At 30.4% G+C, this 23295-nt stretch overlaps 2 protein-coding genes across 4 annotated transcripts in view; one reads left to right on the forward strand and one right to left on the reverse strand.

Moving 5' to 3' along the window:
• LOC132939008 (protein borderless) overlaps positions 1-10118 on the reverse strand; it is a 29019-nt gene extending 18901 nt beyond the window's left edge. Inside the window, exons 1-5 of the mRNA XM_061006004.1 lie at positions 9614-10118; positions 7932-8253; positions 2264-2542; positions 1560-1750; positions 892-1107 (exon numbers count right to left, since the gene is read on the reverse strand). Coding sequence (XP_060861987.1) covers positions 892-1107; positions 1560-1750; positions 2264-2542; positions 7932-8253; positions 9614-9817 — 1212 coding nt within the window. The 5' untranslated portion in view covers positions 9818-10118. The remainder of the gene's footprint in view (positions 1-891; positions 1108-1559; positions 1751-2263; positions 2543-7931; positions 8254-9613) is intronic.
• Positions 10119-13700: 3582 nt separating this feature from the next.
• LOC132938497 (spermatogenesis-associated protein 6) lies at positions 13701-21306 on the forward strand. Of its 3 annotated transcripts, XM_061005363.1 has the most exons (12): positions 13701-13812; positions 13928-14065; positions 14124-14333; positions 15607-15791; positions 15861-15936; positions 16713-16767; positions 16837-16885; positions 18727-18878; positions 18955-18985; positions 19060-19227; positions 20508-20693; positions 21198-21306. In XM_061005363.1, exons 1-11 carry the CDS (start codon positions 13765-13767, stop codon positions 20644-20646), a joined length of 1251 nt encoding a protein of 416 aa, XP_060861346.1. In that variant the 5' UTR covers positions 13701-13764; the 3' UTR covers positions 20647-20693; positions 21198-21306. The 3 variants fall into 3 exon arrangements, with proteins under 3 accessions (XP_060861346.1, XP_060861345.1, XP_060861347.1); XM_061005362.1 differs by lacking the exon at positions 21198-21306 and having other exon boundaries at positions 20508-20866; XM_061005364.1 differs by lacking the exon at positions 21198-21306 and having other exon boundaries at positions 13760-13812; positions 13928-14010; positions 20508-20866.
• Positions 21307-23295: the final 1989 nt, after the last annotated feature.

A 23295-nucleotide genomic window follows, 5' to 3' on the forward strand; every position in this document is an offset into this window, starting at 1 on the left:
CTTAAAGTTAGGGGGGCTTCAGCTCTAGCATTTTTTTAATAAATAAATAATTAATGAAATGTATAAGGGGTTAAGAAATTCTGAGGGGGCTGAAGCCCACCCAAGCCCTCCCCTTATTTACACCTATGTAAGTACTGCAGACTTCAGTTAATGCGAAGCACTTGCGTAGACAAAGAATTGATATTCAAACTCAATATTAAAGAATTATAACATTTATTATAATATAGGTATTTATGAATTACGAATAAGCGTTAACAATTATGCAAGTTAATGTAGTCAACCATGGTTACATGAACAACAAATCAAACGAGTCTCCCTTAAAGATAACATATTAAAATAGATTTTTTTTATTAAGTCCGGCGTCTATGGCCATTAGCTGTTGTGGGGGTTATGAACTGCGGTTGGTAAGGTTGGCACGGTTAATACGGTAGGTAAGCAACATATATGTGTGTGGCAAGGTTTTAAGTTAAAACTTTTAACTACTAAGAACCCGGGTGGTCACCTATCCGGGAGCAGCTAGTAGCATTATTTACTCTTAGTCGTATTGTGCGACTGGGAGCAAAAACAATGCGCCACGCCAAGCCACTAAAATAGATTATTGGTTAGTAAAAAATGATACTATACGCATAGATACGATGATATGCAATTTGTTAAGGACTTAAGGTTAACTAGTTTTTTGCACACCGATGCCTGATGGCCGTTGCGTTTTTTAGGATAAGACCATGTGCTATTGATGAGACATTGAATGTGATGTCTGGACGGACAATGTAGGGGAGGCTAATATAGGGTCAACCATTTAAGCGGCCCTCGAATCTCTGAGTTGCGCAAACACTAACTTATGATAACGAAATGAAAATAAAACCATATGATATTATGCATTATGTGTAATACCTTCTGCCAAACAATCGCCGGACCTCTGTTGTCGAAATTCTCTGCTTCACATGGCATTGTGATGTTATCTCCGAGTTTACGGAAGTACAACACTTTCGGTACAACAATTAATTTCGGTGGATGCTGGACGATCACGTCCATTGGCGTAGATGCCCCTTCAGTTCCCAACTCATTGAATGGCGTGCACGTGTATTTACCACCGTGTTCTTTCTCTACCTATAACGTGCAATGTGCATATAATTATAATACAATAATAAACAAACAAGTTAAAATCCTATAACATATTAGGTACCTATATGTACTTACACACTTACACGTATTACATATTATAATATTTCAAAATCGGTATAGGTACTTGTAAAGTTATGACTTATCATATAAATATAAAAATACAGTTTGTTCCAACAGTTCCGTATCACCCTAATTATTTACGTGACTAATAAGTAATAAGTAGGTATATCTAAATATAAAAGAACTTTTTTCAACTGTTGTCTATTATAAGAATAAAGAAATTTACCTACGCTCTTAAGTTAAAATGTTCATAGATACAATTATATCGAAAACTTTAAAATTCAAATATTTCAAGGTCAATGAGATGTTTGGGGGTGATATGAGATTTTTGGGACATATAGTGTACATAATATATAAGCATATAAATCGATTCGTACCCGATCAAAGTAAAGAGAGCCGTTTAGCCTGTGGTAAACTCCGGGCACGTTGTACGTGTCGAACAAGAACCCGTCTTTTTCCCATCTTATTTTCGTCAGCGGTGGGTTGGAATGGAAGTGACAATCCAAGGTACCGGGCTTACCGTAAGCAAGAAAAACTTCAGCTGGTGAATAGACGACTTTCGCTTTGTCTGAAAAAGGCGTAGTATCATGATTAAGCTGTATATAATATTGACAATATTTGACATATTAGATATATACTTATGACTTAAATAAGATCATAAACGAGACTTTGGCTTAAGAAAAGAATTATTACTTAAATTAAGGTTGGTCGAGACCTAGGTACCTTAAGCATTGCTTTTAGTTAATATCACAATTTTTTTTTTTTAACTATCAAAATTGGGTTAAGCAATACTTATTTTTAAGCATCGACTATATGAATACGGCATTAAATCTCTTACATAAAATATTTGATGAGACGGGGTGGAACACGCTGGTCTGTCGATTCCAAAAACCCAAAAATAAAGAAATAGAATCTTATTTAATAAAAATCGTTCCAATATTATACGCTATAAAACAATAATATTACATTAATGTCTATTCGCCAAATGTGAATTTTTTTTTATAGGCTTGGAAATTATTTGAGGGGTATTTATGACACCAAAATATTGATTTAATCAATAGGTACTTGATTAAACACTTACACTGAACATTGAGAAAGGCACCAGCAGACAGTGTTCCCTTTGCTGATACTATGCGGCACGAATAAAAACCATTGTCGTTCAATGCTGCATCATAGATGTCTAACGAACCTTCTGGAGTCACAAGAAATCTACTATTCAAGAATGGCAAATCGTCCAGTGGCACGCCATCTTTATACCATTGGACGACGAACTCGGGATCTTCTTTCACGCAACTGAAATGAACGGACTCGTGTTCCATCCTGGTTTGGTTGATCGGGGGTATACTCATCACGTCTCCACCTGTATCTCGCCGCATAATATACTTTAGTAAAAAACACAAATTGCATTCTATATATAACAATGATTAACAGCAACCACACTGTAAGTAATCTGTTTTTGAAAATTGTGATACTTTTTAAATATATTTATTATTTAATTTCTTACAAGGAAATACTTAGAGCGTCACTGAGAAAATTCGTGTGGATACCTGTATAATACTGTATAGAGGGGATCGTGGGAGATATTTCGTTAAATTTCAATGCGTAACTACAGCAAAACCTACCCATAATAAGTAAATTAATAGCAGTCATGTGTGTCACCTCATGAAGGAAAAATCAAAAATGTACCAAACTAGCCTTAGCTCTATTAACACATGGACGGCGCATATAAAAGAATGACAATAATGTACAGAGAGAAAATACAAGTGATGCTTACTTAGTGAACATTGGGCGAGAGAGGAAAAACCCACAAACATCAATTAAAAACTCGGGAATTTATGGAAGTAAAATATTATGTAGAAAGAACTAAAGCAGCACATGGGGATGACAAACAATTATATTTTGTTTCCCCATAACAATGATGTGTGTTTTTTTTTTCTATTTGTGTCTGTGTACACGATAAGTATAGTCAAAATAATGCTTTGATTTTCAGCTTATCAGTATCTTTTCCGGTAGAAAAGTGAATCTAGTTGGTGAAATACTGAAATTTGTAAATCCACAATAATTTTATATGAGCGTCTGAAGTTTAAATTTCAACCAAATTCGTAAAATTTTAAAATTGTTTTAAGTCTTCTAACTGAAATTCATGAAACTTTTTCTTTTTATATTTAAAATTTGAAAAATTAATATAAGATTCCTCATAAGTTTGTCAAGCTAAAACAAAAAAAAAATGTCTATCAGAGTTAAATTAAATTTTTATGATCGTTTGAAGTTCAACTTTTTACAACATTGTATATTCACTCGATTTTTCATGGAGCGATTTTCTTATTTGGTTATAATTCAAAAACGAATAACCTAGATACTTTAATGATATTTAGTTTTTACACTATATATTTATTTTATCATTTTCTATGCCTACTTGATAAAATTTTCAAAATATTTTGACTCGTGTTGAACTGTTTCCAGACGTTATCAATTTTAATTTTTTTTTGTTTTTTTCTTATATATCAATAACATTTTATTCGTTGGGTTAAAAACTTAAAAATTGAATAGGTACAAGGCTCCTAGCATGTCATTACAATATCAGTTTAAAAATATAAAAAATACATAGGCAAGATGTTATAAGCATTTAAAGTTAAAATTCCGATAAAATTTATCATATTGAAATTTACTTATTGTTTTGCAGTTAAAAATGTATGAAAATATTTTCATACTGGAACCAAAAAATCCAAAATTATAGAAACACAATTTTATAGTTATTTTAAGTTTGGACAAAATTAGATATTTAAACGGATATCGGTTATTCGGTAAAATTGATTTTGTTCGGTGTTGCGTAAATATTCCCGTTATTTGATTTTTCCTCGATTATTACACGATAAGTACTGGACAGTTTTTACTTTTGACCCCCAAAAGTATACCAAGAGTCAAACTGTGATGACAGAACCTTAAACCATACATACACCACTGTAAAACCGATTATCGCTGTATATGTTCAGAATCTAAACTTTATCTTTACTTAAATTGTAAGTTGTAACAAATATTTATTCTGTATAATGGCTGTATAGTGTCCGAGGAAAAGATATGTCTAACAAAATTATTTTGCACAACCCGTGAAAAAAATCCTGCGAACGCCAATATAATATCATATTATATGATGTTTAGTAATTGTTTATCCAACCATTACAACCAGACATTAAAGTTCTACAAAATAATATTGGCACATTGGAGGGTCTTACAAAATATTTAATGTCTTGTTAATCATACAAAAACCTCGTCACTGGTCAGCCAATTTTTCACATATAAATACCTAGGACATATTTACATGCGAATGAAATCAGTATGATATTATAAAACAAAGTAGGTAATATATTGTATTGACTTTTCAATTAAAAATTATACGTCAAAAATACAAGTGCGATAACCAATAATATATATTTTGTTCAAGTCATAGTAGTCAACTAATATATAAACATTCTAAAAATATTTAATTATTCAAATAGTATTGTTATTATAACTTTTAAATACCTACACCTACCTATTATTCATATTTATATAAGGTTTGTTTTTTTATCATTAAACCATGTGAAAAATATAATATGTACTATACCTACCTATATTGAAATAACCTAATTTATTATTAAAATCTATGTTTTAATAAATATATTCAGATATTCTGTTTTTACTATTATGTAGCTATGTAGGTAGAAAATATCAAACGCAGTATACGGAAGCATTAATTTAATTTTAGTGGAAAAGGTTATTGTCGTTATTATTATATTATTATTCATATTTGAATATCACACTTTAAAAATGGTAATTCATATAAATATTGTAGTAGCATTTTTGTTAAATGATACCTACATAATAAAACCCTAGACAATTTTATTGTGTTAAGAACCTATTACAAAGTTTATATAATTAGCATAGAACTTGTAAGTAGGTAGGTAGGTATCCAGCCAATTTATAATTCTAATAAAGACCATACCAATAATATCTAAGTTATGCAAACCTAACCTAAGTATATGTTATGAAAGGGAAGGGTTTAATTTAAAAAGTAACTTGTACTATAAACAAATATAAAATAGTATCACGGTAAATAATGTGTTAGCTTTATTGACAGACTTTTGTGGGATATTTTTGATTAGTACATACAAGTCCTTCGACTCACTTCTTCATATTATAGTCCATCCTGTCAACAATACCTCCAATAAATAATTAATAAAGGGACCCTGAATAATATTTACTGGTAGGCTGACCTCGTATTCTCCAACAATGTTAAATTTTATCAGTAAGTCAAGGTCACACATGACTAAATCAGTCAAAGAACACTTAAAAACATATTATTTAGAATTGTACTTACCCATAATGAAATAAATCATTTAAAAATCAAAACTCTTATCTTTATATTGAAATGTCTTGTAAACAATAAATGTTTTTTTCGCTTGGCAATATTATTTTGGGATTAATGCAAGTCAGAAATTATTATTATTGTATTTTAACGCCTAAATTATTATTATTTTAATATAATTATGATGGTTGAAGTTGACGAAACAATTTCCTAAATAAATTTAAACAGCATCAGTACCGAATTCGTTCATATTAGGTACTATATCAGTCATTTACACAACACCATAGAGATTTTGTTTACATGTAAGCTTCAAAACATTCACATATTAATGTTCTTAATAAGATAATAATTTATAAATTTGAATATAATTTATGTAGGTATTTCAGTATTTGTGAGTACTTAATATATAATATAACTGTTAGGATTCGATTGTCTGTTTTTGTCTAACACACGCGTGACATAGTATTTTGGACGTGCTTTTTCCCAAACATACTAATTGATCTAATGAATCGCTAAGAATTCTAAAAACAGATTTGAATTTGTCATCAAGTCTACTTGAAATCAACTTTCCATATTTTTCATTTTTTGATTTTAACTTCTCCAAAAATTAAAATACGACAATTTTTAAATACTCTTTTTTAATATGACATTTCTAGGAATTTGGGGGATAATTACAAACATGTGGGAAAGTCGATTTCAAGTAGATTTGACGACAAATTCAAATCTATTTTCAGAATTCTTATTGCTTCAATAGATCAATTGGAATGTTTGGCAAAAAACACGTCTAAAATACTATGACGCGCGTGTGTTAGACAAAAACAGAAAATCACGGTATCGAATCCCCTTAATAGTTAATACCTACTTCAATAAAATAGGTAGGTACCTAATAGCTTTATTTTTGTGATAAATTTGAACGATTAGTTTAAATTGTCATTTAGTTTAAGTTAAAATAAATGTTTTTGTTCCTATTTAACAGGTAGGTACCTACTACAGCAAATCATTTGTTGGAATGGAATGATTGCCTCAATTAATAATTATTTATAACTTGGAATTATTTATTAAACAAACGTAGGTAAGTATGCAGTTAATAATAATTATCTACAAATCAATGTATCATAAGTTGTTATGTGTCATAACTCAATTTTTCTAAATCATTTAAAATGATAGGTACCTCCTAAAATAAATAAAAATAGTTTTATTTGTTTATAATAAGTATTATGAATCATTTATTGTTATTTAAAGTAGGTACCTATTAGTTGGTTGTATGCTTCACGCATAATTCAAACAAATAGTTTAACTTTATTGTTAACACATACATTGCTACACAGGTAGGTATAATAATTACCTGTGTAATTTAAATAACTTTAAAATACCTATAGGGTATAAGACATAAACCTTAATATATAGTAACTTCAGTTTTTACGATTAGTAATTTTGTCATTCTTGATCTATTTTTATTATTTATCAAGGATAAATTTTAAAATGTCTGTTCAATATTGAGCAATTGATTCAGTTTACAATGTTTATTGTTTACACACTGTAATTTTTATAGTTTATCTTAATGTATAACGAATACACTGTGATGTACACTATACATAATTACATCAATATTAAAAATGTCGTAATATAAATAAAATGGTTTAACGGACATAAAAAAAGTTAGGGTATATTAATAGGTATGGTACGCTACAGACATATTAAGATCTATGTAATTTTGAAACGTTAAGAACAATAAAACACTACCTACCTACACTATACAAAAATATTGAGTTTACTTGTATAGTTGTATAGTATATAAATACCTACTTACATTCATGAAAAAAATTAAACTCCATGCACATTTATTATTATGAATAGCTAACCAATAATCATTATTACAACATATTATATTCTGATTAAGTGGAGTTAAGTTATTTTCTTTCAGGTCAAATATCAAAAAAGTCTTACTGTTATCAATAATTAACAATTAGGTGTATACTGTGTGTCCGCGAAAACTGGGTACACTCTATAACTCAGTTGCCTACATTACTCACTATTCCAGGGGCGTAATTAGGGGGGGGGATTAGGGGGATGGATCCCCCCAAAACTTTTTTTACCGTTAACATTTTGATCAAAGTATTGATAATGACCATTCATGTTTGCTAAAATCGTATATCCCCCTCCCCCCAAAACCAAATTCCTAATTACGCCACTGCACTTTTCAGTAACCTATACATATTATTTTAGAATTCTGTCTGCGACAGATTGATGATCCAATAGTATAGTTTCATGTCCCGTAAACATAATTTAAAAAATATGTAGGTATAGAGTAGGTATATATTGAGTAATATGGGTAATTTAATTAAACAGTGTACCTTGTTTTTGCTGACAAACGGCGTATTATATACGAACTGTTAAGTCTCACCTTGCACATCGAGTCTAAACCGTACGCCTGCTGTACCACCCATGTCGTTGTCGACAGCATTCATCGTCGAGTCTGTGCTCGACTGGGGCAATGACAGTGCCGGTAAAGGTGGTCGTGACGACGACGGCTGCAGCGGACCTGCATCGCCACTGTAAGTTACATGACACTCGTAGTCACCTGTGTCTGATTCGCGAAGACTAGAAACGTTAATTGCAATGGAGACTACATCGCTCAACTCTGGTGGTTCTACCACGGTAGTCCGCCCGTCGTACCGTTCGTCGGTAGTTAACGTACCCTCTGAACACGTAAATACCGTCTGCCCCTGTGAAGAGAATATAATAAATTCAACATAATCGTAAACTGCTATAGGCGGTTGCGTTTGCTTCTCATACAATTATATTATAATTTATAACTAAAAAATTATACTAATCTGAAATGTACATTGTTATACAAAATTTTTAAAAGAAATCACAAATTTTTATAATTAAATAGCGGCGCACTTCATTGTCTGTAATAAATTACAACTATTTCAAAAATTGTGATTGTTCAACTCCTTTTGGGTATAACTCGCTGCAGCGGTAAGTGCAACTCAGCCACCCAGGTAGACAATCCGCCTACGTCGGATCGGGGACAATGTGCGACAGCATATAAAGTAAGCAATCCATCTATGGTGGATGGCAGACACGCCGATGAGCAGCTATATAAGTGCAACTCGGTCACCTTAGTAGTAAATTACCACAATGTCTACACATTACCTAAATCCGTAAATTTGATTTTATGTATGCTTGTACCTGATCTGCTCGTTCAACCAATGGCAACTAATATACAAAAAACATACAAATTTCTACCAATTATTTCTCCTATAACCAACAGCAACCATTTATAAACAACAATTTCCATCGTAAATCTCAAAATCCCCGACATAGCACTAACCCGAATAGCACCTACCGGATTTAAATCATCCAGGAACTATACTCAAACACATACCAACAATTTCATCAAAATCAAGGTCCAGCCGTTTTGGAATGTATATAAATACAGACATGAGATAGATATAGGTATCCATTTGTATATGTATAGAAGATAACTGTATAGGTATTAAAAAATATCCTCGACTTACCTGCAGCATTTTGTAGACATATCTTCATCCTTTCCACTCCTCTTAATTCACAAAGCCATTCAAGCCCAATAAAAAAACTTTCTCTTCAAAATTTAGAACCTCAATATAGATACGGTTTTAGGAATTTATTGCATTGTCTAATACACACCCCATCCTTTTTATACGGTCGTTGTGTATATGTGCGCGTCGTTAATAATAAACAATAATATTAGGTATTGATTAACATATTATAATATACCCGATTAGGTACTAATATTACTAACTAGTATTATAATATTACAACTTACAAGCGTAGTAAAATTACTTATATATGAGTAATATTGAGTGTAAATGTGCAATGTACAAGACATCGCTATTAATAACGATCGGTTTTGGTGTAGGTGCCTATATTATGGCCATATATAGCCGCTATATTATACGATATGCATACAGCCATACATGTTAGGTTACCAAATTTTCGGCTGCGACTTACAATGAAGAGTAAAGTTACATTAAAGTTTTTACAGCAAATTCACAGATAATGCAACAGCTGCTAATATCGTGAGAATAAGCGAGCACTCACGTCTTTAGTCCAACGCACGGCTACAAGACGGCGAAGACCGCCGTCGTGGTCGTACCGCGGTTGCGGTACTGCCGGGCATTCGAATACCGCGTAACCGCCGATCTGGGACGTCAGCGAGCCGACTTCGGCCGTCTGGCCGTTACAACCAAAGCGGTAAAACAACAACGCCGCCGCCGACAAGTGCACGACCAGTGTACCGAACATACCGCGGTTTTTCGAAACGGTGACGGTGACCGCGGTTTCAGCAGACCGATCGTTCGGTGGGTATGCGGCAGAGTGCGGAGATTGTCGCTACAGAGGCCTCGCGGGAAGACGAATTCGCATTATTTCACAGACACGACAAATTATAATATATTGTCGTCGTCGTTTTAATAACAATAATAATAACGCACGTCACGTAGGATAAATATTTGCAAATAACTATGTACACACGTCGGCAGCGGTCGGCCCACGCGATACTAAATGAATAATATTATATTATACTCTAATACTTAATACGATACATACCCAACACAATACATCAGCGCGCAGTCAGTAGTTGTACTTATAAGCTGCTGCTCTACTGCAGTGGTGTTTTTAGGTAGGGGCGATGCGCCGACGGGAACCGTTGCTCCTAGCGGAAAGTTTTTGATAATCCAACGGGGAGGCAATTTTTTTATGAACAATATTCGAATCTTTACTATTACTAGCTTACACTTTAATATATTGATGTATCTAAGTGGTAGGTCATCGATCAATCAATATAATAAAACATAATCAAAAATATATTTTGGTTTTACATTATTTCAAACAAGTCACCATAAATATAATTATAACCAATTGAAAAACGGCGTGTTCAACGATAAAGGCAATATGAAATAATTCAAATGCATGACCTTGAATTTGATTCGTGTTTTTTTTTTACTGCATAAAGGAGTAAAGGACTTATTATTATAACACCAATTTCTGAAAAATTTAAATTTCTAACCTCATTTTTCCAAACATGTACTACAAAACAAATTTGTTTTTGAACTAATATTCCCTCTTTCTTTAAGATTGAATTTGAATTGAATTATTTTTTCAACTTCGTCAACTCTAACTTGTAAAAATGTTATCTATATAAACTCTTATAGATTAATTCTAAGCTTCTGTTGTACCCTCTTCATATAATGTATAAATTATGCAATATAGGTAACGTACCTATATGTAATTGCTTTACTGGATAGATAAATGTGAATATTATTATTAGACTTTGACTTCTTATGAGTTAATATAAAGTATATTTAAATATTTAATATGACTTATGACTTATGAGCCTAAATTATTTTCCAACATGCATTATCTATATTGTATATACCTATAAAATAACCTGTCCTGAGTCCTGACTGATTCATCATATCCCGTAGCCGGAACCACCGAAGTTATGAATATGAAATTTTGGTTCGCATTTTAAAGAGGTCCTCAAAGTTCAAACAAAGATTTTTAGATTCACGGTGGAAATAGAAATTTGTTTTATTTATAAATTGTTGCCATCGGTAACTCGTACAGATGAGGTAAACGCATGTATCAAATTGTCAAATTTACATGGCCTCAATTAAATAAACTATATCATATCTTAAAACCAAATATATATTTGTAGCTTAAATACTCAAAAACTACTCGATTGATTTCGATGAAATTTCAGAGATCGTGTTTAGAGATTAATTTAAGCTACGTTAAAAAATATACTTAAGAGCCAAATCTAACCAGTAGTCAGCAATTTTCAGTTGCCCATTTAGGTCAAGTTATTTTACAAAGAGGTAACAGCGATTTGTCCGTGAACTGAGGTACACAAAAACCAAGATACACAATTAAACCTAGAGCACTGTATTTTATATTTGCTAATTTTTCAAGGTGGAGGTAATGGGGAGTATGAAAGTATGGAGTAATGGAAAGTATGGAGGTTTATAGGTAAATAAAAGGTTAAACAATTTAATTTGTAATTTAAATGTTTTACTCATAAACCTAACTTAACCATCTCATCATCAAACACCTGCCGAAAATGAAATTGTTTTCAAATTCATAACTCCTCCTTTCCCCCCCCCCCCCCTCCTGAAAATAAATCTCGGTTTCGCCACAAATATCTATTTTCTTAGTAAAAGTGGTAACTGAAAAAAAATGTAATGACTACTAAGCAATTTAAAAAACCTATGGTGACCGTGATGATGATGTATTCGCCATACGATTATACGAAGCGGGAGAATGTCCTGATCAAGCAATTTTTTTCAAAAGTTTTACGACAACGGTCGAGACGTGAGGCCCGTCGCTTGATGAACTGCAGCTTCCTTCCGTCCGCGGACCACAGTAACAGGCACGCTATCGCAAATCCACCGAGGTCGTTCCAACTGAAAACAAAGACTGCAGACGGATGTCCGTCGCGTGTGTCGAATCATTGACAAATTTTCCTATGGTACCTATAATATCTACGTTCATTTGTTTGTAATAGTTCGAAATACGTATACGACAATATATACTCGATATTATATTATAATCTATACTATAAATGTATAATATCCATGCATAATGTATATAAATCACAATGACCGCGGGTACGTTATACCTACTATTATTAGTTATTTCATATTATACTATGTCTATATACCTAGTTCTATAATTCTATCATCATATATTATGTACCTACCTAGTACCCCATTATACATAAATATTAAAATACTATTTCGTAATACACTATAAAGTGCCCATTTATAATACCTATATTATATTCATGGCATACAATTATAACTAATAATGTATAGTGTATATTGTATACTAATAATTATTCAAAACACAATAGAATTTATATTTAAACACTATGGATCAAATTATACATAGATAGCCATAATTATATACATAACATAATGAATTTTTTAATAGAAATCCTTGTTATACCTATGGTACGCCGTACGCGATATATAGTATGATCATATAGATAATAATATGTTAATAAAATCTATGAATATGATGAGTGATGACTGATGAAGTTGAAATGGTTTAAAATCCAAGGATTCCTACTCTTTTACTGGGTACCCGGATATTTTCCCGAATTCATATTCCCAAAAAAAACATACCACGAAAACGAAAATCTCGAATTAATTTTATTTACCTATTTAAAAATATTATTACAATTATAGGTTATATAGGTAGGTAGGTAAATATGTAATGGGCTATGAGAATTTAATTTTTATACTTCCAACTTGAGTTATCTTTTATTGATAAGTATGAAATATAATACCTTTTTATACATACTAAGATTATATTTATATCATCCCACACTAATATATTTATTTTACCGAAATATTTTATATTATTAAATTGTGCTTATTCTTTATTTAACTTTTGCTAAATGTATTAAACTCTGCTATATTTTTAATATTATTAAATATCAATTAATGTTTAAAATTATAATATTTACACTTTTGCATGGTTTATTTTGTTAATACCTTCCTATCCTATGTAATTTGCTTATAGTAATTACTAATTTGTATTTTTTAAATTAATATATAAAATACTTCATAATTCATATTATACTATTATAGTTTATAATAATAGTTTAAATAAATACTGAAATAAATATATGGTCTTGCCCTCTCATCATAGTCGCAATGAACGGAGTGGAAAATCTGATCCACTAAAAATACGCACAAGATAACATTTTTGGTATCATTAACTAGTTTATGAGTTGTTTTATTATATAATATCAAATTATAAATAATTTATTGCCTAACTATAAAGGTATTTTTTTCCACTAGAAAAATATGAAAGTTTTATTATTCGGTGCCGTTTCCATAGTAGATACCTATATTTTTGTATATAATAAAATATATACATTTAATCTTGTTATATGCGATCAACAAAAATTGCAACCATAAGTCCTCTGACCAGTTTTGATAGGTAGGTAACTGGTAAACTCACGTATATATAGTGAGTTATTATTGAACCATCTTACGTCTTAAGTTTTAGTGTTGTACATATACAAAAGCACGTTGCCCTGGATACACCTAAAAAATGTCTTAACACGCAAGTATACGTCATGTATTCACTATTCGGTGCTATATAGGAATGTTCGACTGTTATTCGTTTACATTATTGCAGACTGGTACACCAAAATACTCGCACATAAGCTGTTGCCGATTATGTCGTGTAAATCATTTAAAATATGTGTAGTTTTAGATATTTTAGACGTGAGTATCATTTATCCGCTATACCACCAATTTTTATTATTATCTATAATTATTTTCACTATATTTAATTACGGTTTCGATGAAAAATTCAATAATATTACCTACTTAACTACAGGTCACGTGTCCCGGTGTGTGGATATGTCCCAAAGGAATGATATATCTCGATATTTGGTTGTTCGGGTGTAACAGTAACACATCGTATGTAGAACCCAAATTTCCTTTAGCTTTCAATGAAACATTTAACTTCCACAAAGTAAAACATGATTAATTCCATATTTCAATTATTTTATCTATTTTTTTTTATCTGATAGACCTTTACAGAACTCTCAAACTTGAGGGACATTCAGAAAGTCTTGGAAGAGAAATGCATGAAAATAGAATTAGTGCAAGCCTACAAAAATAAACAAGTCACTTTAGCCACATATAGCTCATATGTCGATGAAGTGTTGTACCCCGAACGCAGTCGGTTGAGTAAGAATGGAGAAATGGCATTGCTCATGAAAAATGAACCTTTATTTCCGGTTAGTATATAGATAGGTAGATATAGAGTGAATATATTAATAATATTTAAATAATTGTTAAAGTAATTTCCGAGTTAAATATTATTTTTTTTAAAGTAATTAACATTCACATTATATTTTTAAAACGCATTATGGTACAACAATTGTAAGCAATATAATTAGTTTCTCTCAAAATATAGTAAATTTAAATATTTTCAAAAATAATTTATAATGGAATAACTAAACTATTTTGTTTATTTACCTGTATATCAGGAGCGAGCCCAACCTAATCCGCTCCCCTTCCTATTGAAAGGACAACGTAGAAAAATATTTCCATACCGATAAAATTAAGTATATAATATAATAAAAACGTTGTACATTTAATAAAATATTAATACAATTTTATAATTTAAAAAAGTTTTTAACATGCTTTAAAATTTAAAAAAATATTACAGAGAGTTAATATTCTTACATTACAATTTTATAATAAGTCACTAATCGGTACACTTTAATATATTAAAAATAACAAAGTAAAACGGGTTACCTATTCAGAACGTATTATAAGTTTTTCTGTGTTATGTATTTGTAAGACAGAAACCACACAAACGGGTATAACGTCCGCTAGACAAAATAATATAATTACAATATCGTAATAATACCTATTTCTAATTAGTCCTAGCACATAGGTACAATATATATTAGCAGATACCTATGGGCTATGACTAAATGAGTGATGGATACTTTTAATAATATTATTATTTGAGTAGGTATAAAATGTATTTAATACTTTATAATTGAACGAACCATTATTTTAATACTAGATAGGTACCTACTACCTACTCAATTACTCAAATAGGTAGATATTACTCAATAAATAAATTGGCATTTATTATATATACCTACGTAAAACATGTTTAAGTACAGATAATTAGTGAATAGTTAGTTGTTAAGTTAACTTGTAAACTTTATACTTTCTATTAACAGTTCAATGTGGAGACCAGATAAAAATGTATTATTTAGTATAGGACCCCCACCCTCCCTCCCACAAATTAATGGTTGCGCCCGCGTCATTCTGAAATTTACATTATTTAAATCTTGCGTTGTTTTTTTTTTAATTGATTAAAAGTACCTTTGCTTAACTATAGTCTATATTAATTACAATAATTTATATACCTACTGATTTACAAAATAATTAAAAAAAATGGAAACCATTGTTTACATAATTGGCATAATGAACAACATAAATTATATGTTATGATGTCCAATTACAAATAATAACAATAGATAATCATAGGGAACTATTTCACCAAAAATTACACTAGTCACCAAGACCAGTGTTACAGAACAAATAAACGTAATTTCACGTGTAAATCAATGCTCACCACAATATTTAGAAACTCAAAATCAGCCGAACAGAATGAAAAGAGTTCATCACTCCAAATTCAAGGATTCGCAGTGTTCACATAACACAAAACTTAGGTTTGAAAACACACTCAATTTTTACAATACTTATTTGTATTTAATTTCTTATTGATATTAATTTAATAGGACAACTAATGAAGATGGACATATTATTTCAGACACAGACACAGACAGTCAACTATATTGTTTAGGAGCAAAAAAGGTAATATAAAATATAAATATAAATTGTTATTAGTTATTAGCTAATATCAATAATACCTATGTATTAATGTATAGTAATATACTGAATATATTATGCTACCAACAAATTTAACGATTAAAGCAAAGTCTGAGAGAAGTCTTATGCATATGGTACTATATTTTTAATATTTATGATCTGAATGTTACATAATTTTAGATTGATCTGCAATAACTAATATTACCTATGTCTTATTATATTATTATATTTTTAAATATTCTTAAATATATTACCTATATAGTTAGTAGTAGGTAATAATGTAATATCATAATAATAATAATAATATAATTTATGAATATATATTATGAGCAAGGGCACCCCACTTGGTGGTGAAAAGGAGGACATGCCCCCCTAAAAAATAATAATGTATACAATAAAATATTATGTAATATGCTTTAAATTCATTTACTTATTTCATATTTAATACCATACTTGATACCATAGACCTTTACTTTCTGCTTATCAGTTAATGAGTGGACAAAAATCATTTTATGTCCGTACAGAATAATGAGTTATAGAATCTACTTTAATTTCCCCCCCCCCCCTGAAAATTACTCTATGGGCGCCCGTGTATTGTGCTCAGTGAAATTTTTAATAGGACGAATATTAATATACAATGTATCCATTCCGCTTGTTTTAAGAATTACTTCGACTTCTGTTAATTTACAACATTTGCTATCTGTACTCTGTAAGTAGGTATAGTAGGTACGTATCTAACTATAATTATTATTATTTATTAGACCAATAATAACATGATGGATTGGGAGTGTCATTCGAAAAAATCTTGCAAACTCTGTAAGTTTAAATATATATTTATTTAACGTCTTATCATATATTATATTATATTAATATACTTTAACGAAGGTGAACATATGAATAGCTCCAAAATAAACGAGCATAGAAAGGAATCCAGGTAAAACAATACAACATGTAATTTTTTATTAAAATCATTATACATGTATTTGGGTAAGTACCTACTTATACTCTATCCAGCGAGAGAAAACACCGATTCTGTGTATCCCCCTGCTATCGAAATCGGTTCAGCAATGGCAGGATGTAGCGTGAGAATGCGGATTTTGATCGGCGCGTTCTTTCAATGGATAGACTATATAGGAACATAGGCGCAAATCCATTAAACTTTCATTATCATACATTTTTAACATCAATGTGAGTGGGATAGGGGGGGGCTTTGATCCCACACAACTAAAAACTGTATATTTTGGGGGGTGCTAATGAGATATTCGGGGGGCTAAGACCCCTTAGCCTCTTTGCGATTTGCGTCTATGAGTATATATAGAAAGCTGTTGGTAACTACCAATTAAGGTTTAACTAAAGTTAAATGTTAAGTTACTTTTTTTCAATAACTTTTAACTTAAAAATTTATATTTAAAAAAGAACTATAGTTAGGTACCAACCTATCCAAGTTATTAACTTAGTTGCTTTTGGTTATAAAATTATAAATAACTTTAACTTTACCTGGTTAGGCATTTTTCAATACCTGAAGGTAATTCTAAAATGTTATTTAGGTACATATTTATGTATGAAATTATAAATAGGTAATTATTTTCATTGAATATAAGATGGAAAGTATCACATAATATTGGCTTGAAATCTATTTATAAAATACATTACATACCACAGTACCACCAAGTGCTCACATAAAGCGATTTTATGGTACAGATGGTCAATTGCAAAACGAAAAAAGAGTATCAACAGCTGACCACAACTTTGAAAAACTTTATTATTGAAATGTGGTAGGTAGATGATTCTTATAGTTTTATATCGGTTGTATATTTATTTTACAATTCTCTATTAAATAATACATTTATGAAACTTATAAGGAATCTTGTATTAAATTTACATTTTAGTAGTTTTTATCGAGAATAGTTTTAAAAAAAAATTGAAAATTTCTGAAAATTTCTCAAGGCTATAATTACCCTAAAAAGAATCAAAATATTATGAAAATTTTACCATTAATGTGAAATGTTAATATAAATAATTTGAGAAAATGTCAATGGTCTACGGTTATTAATTTTTGAGTTAAACCAAAAAAAATCAAATCAATTTCCTCAATTTTGTTTTGTTTTTCTCGACGCTTTCTAAAACTACTTGGAATTTTCAATTTTGACCTCCAAAAAGTACTAACTAATTTCACTTTTCTATCAGAAAAGATACTGATCTCAAAAATCGAATCATGCTTACTATTCAAAATGTTGCTGACAGACAGAAAAAAACACATCATTGTAAAACCAATACATTCTATCGATCCGCTCAGAATCTAAAAGATTATTTAAAAATTGTCGTATTTTAATTTTTGGAGAAGTTAAAACTTAAAATCAAAAATAAAAATGCGGGAAAGTCAATTTGAAGTAGACTTGACGACAAATTCAAATCTGTTTTTAGAATTCTTATTGTTCCATTAGATCAATTGGTATGTTTGGCAAAGTATCAGTCTAAAATCCTATGACGCGTGTGTGTTAGACAAATACGGAAAATCACGGTATAGAATTCCCTTAACTTATATTACTATTTACTACTTATCTATCCAAATTAATTTATAATTTAAAATAACTTCAATCAAAATAAATGGTTAAATTTCCCAGCTGTGTCTATATATTATATATAGTACCTACATTAATAATTATCATTTTATAGATACATTAGTTGAACAATCAACAAGTATCTTTCAGTTTTTATCCCTAGTAAAAATGTAATTAGTAACTATATAAACTTACGTGTACCTACCTTTTTCAGCGACCAAAAACATATAAAGGAGTCTTTAAATTTGAAAGATAAATCTTTGGATAATGATGAGTACAAAAAAACGGAGATTACATCAAATACATTTGGAAAAAATATAAAAGCTACATACAACTATAAGTGCTGTAAATCAAAGTTAAATAACAGTATGTACATTTTCAATTTTTAGTAAAATCATAATTGTAATCCTTTTAGAAATTTAACAAATTGTTTATGTAAAAGGCAGCAGTACAAATGAATCAATAAAAACAAGGTAATCATAAGGTATTTTCATATAAATAAATGTATAAACTATTCGTAGGTTATTTTTAATTTTTGATATGTTAGTGATGAAGATTCTATAATTAATGAAGAAAAAAACACAACAATTCCTGTAATACTTGAAGATTCAGGTGAAGAACCAAAGAAAATAAATCCGAAGATTAAAGCTCGTTTACATTTGGATGTGTATCATTGCAAATGTGGTATGCCTGACTGTATGTTAAGCCCAAGCTGGTAAAATCATTAAGTTTCAACATTTTGTTTAGCGTTTATTTAACATTCATAGTTATAATATACCTTTATGAGAAATGAGAATTAAAATATATTAAACAGATTTATTGTGGTGGCAAATTATTTTTAAATGGATAACTTGTAGACATGTAGTACCTACTTGATAAGAGTATTAATTGTTTAGGTACTCTAATCTAGATAATATTAGCGCAACTAGAGAGTAGAAATAATGACGTGAAGGGGGTGCCGACATTATTGTTGGTACTTAACTATTTAGGAATTTTTTCTGAAAGTTTTTGAGTAAACCGGCCCCATATTTTCCTATATAAACTGCAGTTCGACTGCGAGACGGAATGTTGACGATTCTTCTGTTTTTAATCCAGTTACAACCCAATAAATACCAATAAAACATTAGTGCATTACTAATGTCCAATAGGTAATCAGTAATATAATTAATATTATATCAATGCTGTTTGGACAAAATTGGGCCCTAAATCCCATTATATTTGGTCGATACCTACTGGCAGGCTGGTATTATATAACACCTTGGAGATATTTAGATTTCTCGGAGACTGCATCAAACGTTTGTTGAACCTACATGTGTCAAACCTACACGATGAGCATGGATAAAGAGCAAGTCATTGTTGACACTTCGGTTGTTCTGACCACGGGCGTAGATGTCCCGAATTCCTGATATGGGAAATCTTCGGAATAGCCGGCTACTCAAACGCCAGTAAAAACGACTGATTCGTCAGATGTGGTAACCTCTGAACTAACACAAAATTGCATAGATAATCCCACTTCAGACGTGAAAATGACCGTGGAATTGTCACAATAACTACCCCGACTGGTATGCCAGAGGTAATCAAAATTAGGCTCGAGTTGTCAGTTGGACTGAGGAGGCGGAAGAGCGCAGAGAAATCGAGACCGGTACGTTACCGATCGCTCATGACGCATGAAGGTCGAAAAGACAACTCAATAATAATACATAAATAAATAAATAAGTACATTTTTTTTTAAATATAATCAACAATACTAAAATTTTAAGCTTTTATAAAAACCATTAATATTTAATAAAATGTCTTTACAAAATATATATATGGTGGTGGGGGGCAGATCTAGCCCCCCTTTTTAAGCCCCTGAGTATGCACCCCCTCATAATTGCGCTAATGCTAGCCAAGTAATTAATGGTACAATGTATGTAAAATAAAAATATGAACTTGTCTTACCTATACTTGTTGTATATTGGTAATCGGTATTAATAATAATTCTGTAAAACATAGGAGGAATATATGCAACGAAGTGAACAGGAGAGACACCGTAGAAGATACAATTAAATATCAAATATCTTTGAGAAATTACTATAAGAGGCTTTACGATGGGACCACATATCAACTTGGTAGAAATCTACAACTACTCTGATTCTATTATTTATCTTAGTTCTTATCTTGAGCAAAAAAATATGATGAGTAGGTACAATATGTAATATTTTATTATAACGTATACTAAAATTAGTATTAAAAGTTATGAAAGCAATTAGATATATTAAAAAAAAATTACGTTTATACTATTAATGTTCTTTAAATCAAAAGTTTCATCTTGTATGGGTGTATGGCACACATATTGCCAAGCAATGTTTATATCATATTATGTTACCTATTGTATATATTTTAATACATTGATTTACTATACATATATGTTTTTTTCATTCATTTTAAAATATTAAATAATTAATCTGGAATTTGTCAACTACTTTGTATGGTACAGTATACATTTTATAATGATTTGAACATTGAAAGTACGAAAGACATAAGTGATGGTGGAATACTTTCTATGCTTCTACATATAATTTATAACAGATAAATAAAAAGTTGGTAACAACTAGTTGTATTTGTTAACATAATATGATTGGATCATGAAAATACATTTTTTTTGAATATTATATCTATTCATTTTTAAAATAATTGTTCTAGGTGGAGTCAATTCGTCAAAGTGGACACAGTAATGTAGACTCACAATGTCTCTTACTAGAATTTAAATCTCTGAAAAATAGTGATATGAATATAATACAATTTAGTGACCAATACTTCTATTTTTCCTGTTACATATGATATCATAGCTGTTAATTGTTATACTGAAAGTGATTTAGAATTTATGAATTAGGTTGTCGTACAAATAATTAGTGGCACACAAACAAAACGCATATTCTCTACCTTTCTCAACATCCCTTTTTTTGTGTAATTATTGGTATTTTTTTTTTAAACTAGTTCAATTTTATTTAATAAATATTATATCAACTAATAAAAAGTTAAGTCAATAAACATTGTTGATTTGACAATTTTCTTGTTAATACAGAACCAACAAGGCTTTTTTTATGAATTTGACAATATCTCTTACAACTTTTGATATTGTTGAATCAATCAATAAAAATTGTTGCTTTGACAATTCGTATTATTATATTTATAAATCATCATAGGCGTGACTAGACTTCATCGGCAGGGGCAGCCTAGCTAATAAACCGGCGCTACCTTATTAGTGAACTGAAAAAAGCCCTATACACCCAAAGCCGTATTTTTTAAGCCCCCTCCAAAATGAAATATTGTAATGATATGCTCACACACCATTATAATAAACTAAAATTTTAGAGATTAATAAACAACAGCCAGACTGTCGCTTGTAGAAATCGGTCGCATCAAATAAAACCATTGATAACGACAACTAAGATATTGACACGCACTCATAACAATATTACGTAGGATGTGTGTGACTTTATTTTATGCTGACGCCAAAGAATAATCTAGTTCCCAGGCCCACGATAATTTAGTGAAAAAGCCACCCACCACTCTCTGGTCAGCATCCTCGCGTCCGTCCCTTAAATCAGTGCATGAGCACCAACCACCGAAGTAACAACCTCTCTAGTACCAAAGAAACCGATTTCAACGAGCGACAACTGGGCTTCTTATGCAAGCAATAATCAGTGCGTTCGTTAATTCAATTTGTGTATCTGAAGTAGTACTTTATTTTATCTAAAACCTAAAACTCTTACAATATTGTCTACGAACAACTGCGAATCAAGTAAGACATATGATATAATATTTTATGTTGATTGCAGTCAATACGTTCTATGTGCTTTTTTCCATAAAATCATATTGTACGGTGTATTTGATATAATTCTCGAATATACGATCTCGAGAGCCCTCTGAACATCTGGAGGAAGGTAATAGCGTAATTTTTACAATTCTAACTTTTACTATTTTAATATAACTATCGGCAGGAGCCGTATTTATATTTATTTATATTTTATCTTAATTCTACGTTATTACAATATTTATAAAATTTAAAAAAAGTCTAAATTATCTATTTACAATAATAATCTACAGTAACTTCAGAAATATTATTCATCTACAGCCTTGGATTACACCACCTAGGCACCTAGCTACAAATCAAAAATAATACAACAATAATAACAATAATACCTGCGTATCGTACCGTACCGTCGTCGTCTGTCTAAAGTCTTTATAGTAGGTTTTTCCGATTTCGGAAGTCAGGAAATCAATCTTTGTAAATAAATGGTAATTATAACAATACCCACAAAAAAATCAAGTTTTTAAAAAAAAATAAGTATTGTAACCCTTCTGACTTAAAACTCGGTTGACCGGCACCTTTCAAAAATTGCAGGGGCAGCCCAGGCACCCTAGGCTACCACCGTAGACACGCCTATGTAAATCATTATTGTTACCATAATTAAAAACATTGTTGGTATATTGTATTATTATTGTTGAATCAACCAATATATTATATTGTTGTCTTTAGAATTATCCAAATACTTGTTAACAATAATTACTTATTGTTAATAATTATGAATTAGGATTATAATATGTTACATTTTAACTGTATTTCTGTGCTTAATACTCCAATAACGACCACTTTAATCTTTAAATTAGACAATTGTATTTAAGATTTTAAGTTATTTTATAAAACTAACTTTGGTTAATTTGTTTTAAACAATAGTTTAGTGCTTTATGAATGTCCAATTATATACTAGGTATAAAGAAATGTCCAAAATTGTCG

The sequence above is a fragment of the Metopolophium dirhodum genome, chromosome 2 (assembly GCF_019925205.1).
Source record: "Metopolophium dirhodum isolate CAU chromosome 2, ASM1992520v1, whole genome shotgun sequence".
NCBI lineage: Eukaryota > Metazoa > Arthropoda > Insecta > Hemiptera > Aphididae > Metopolophium > Metopolophium dirhodum.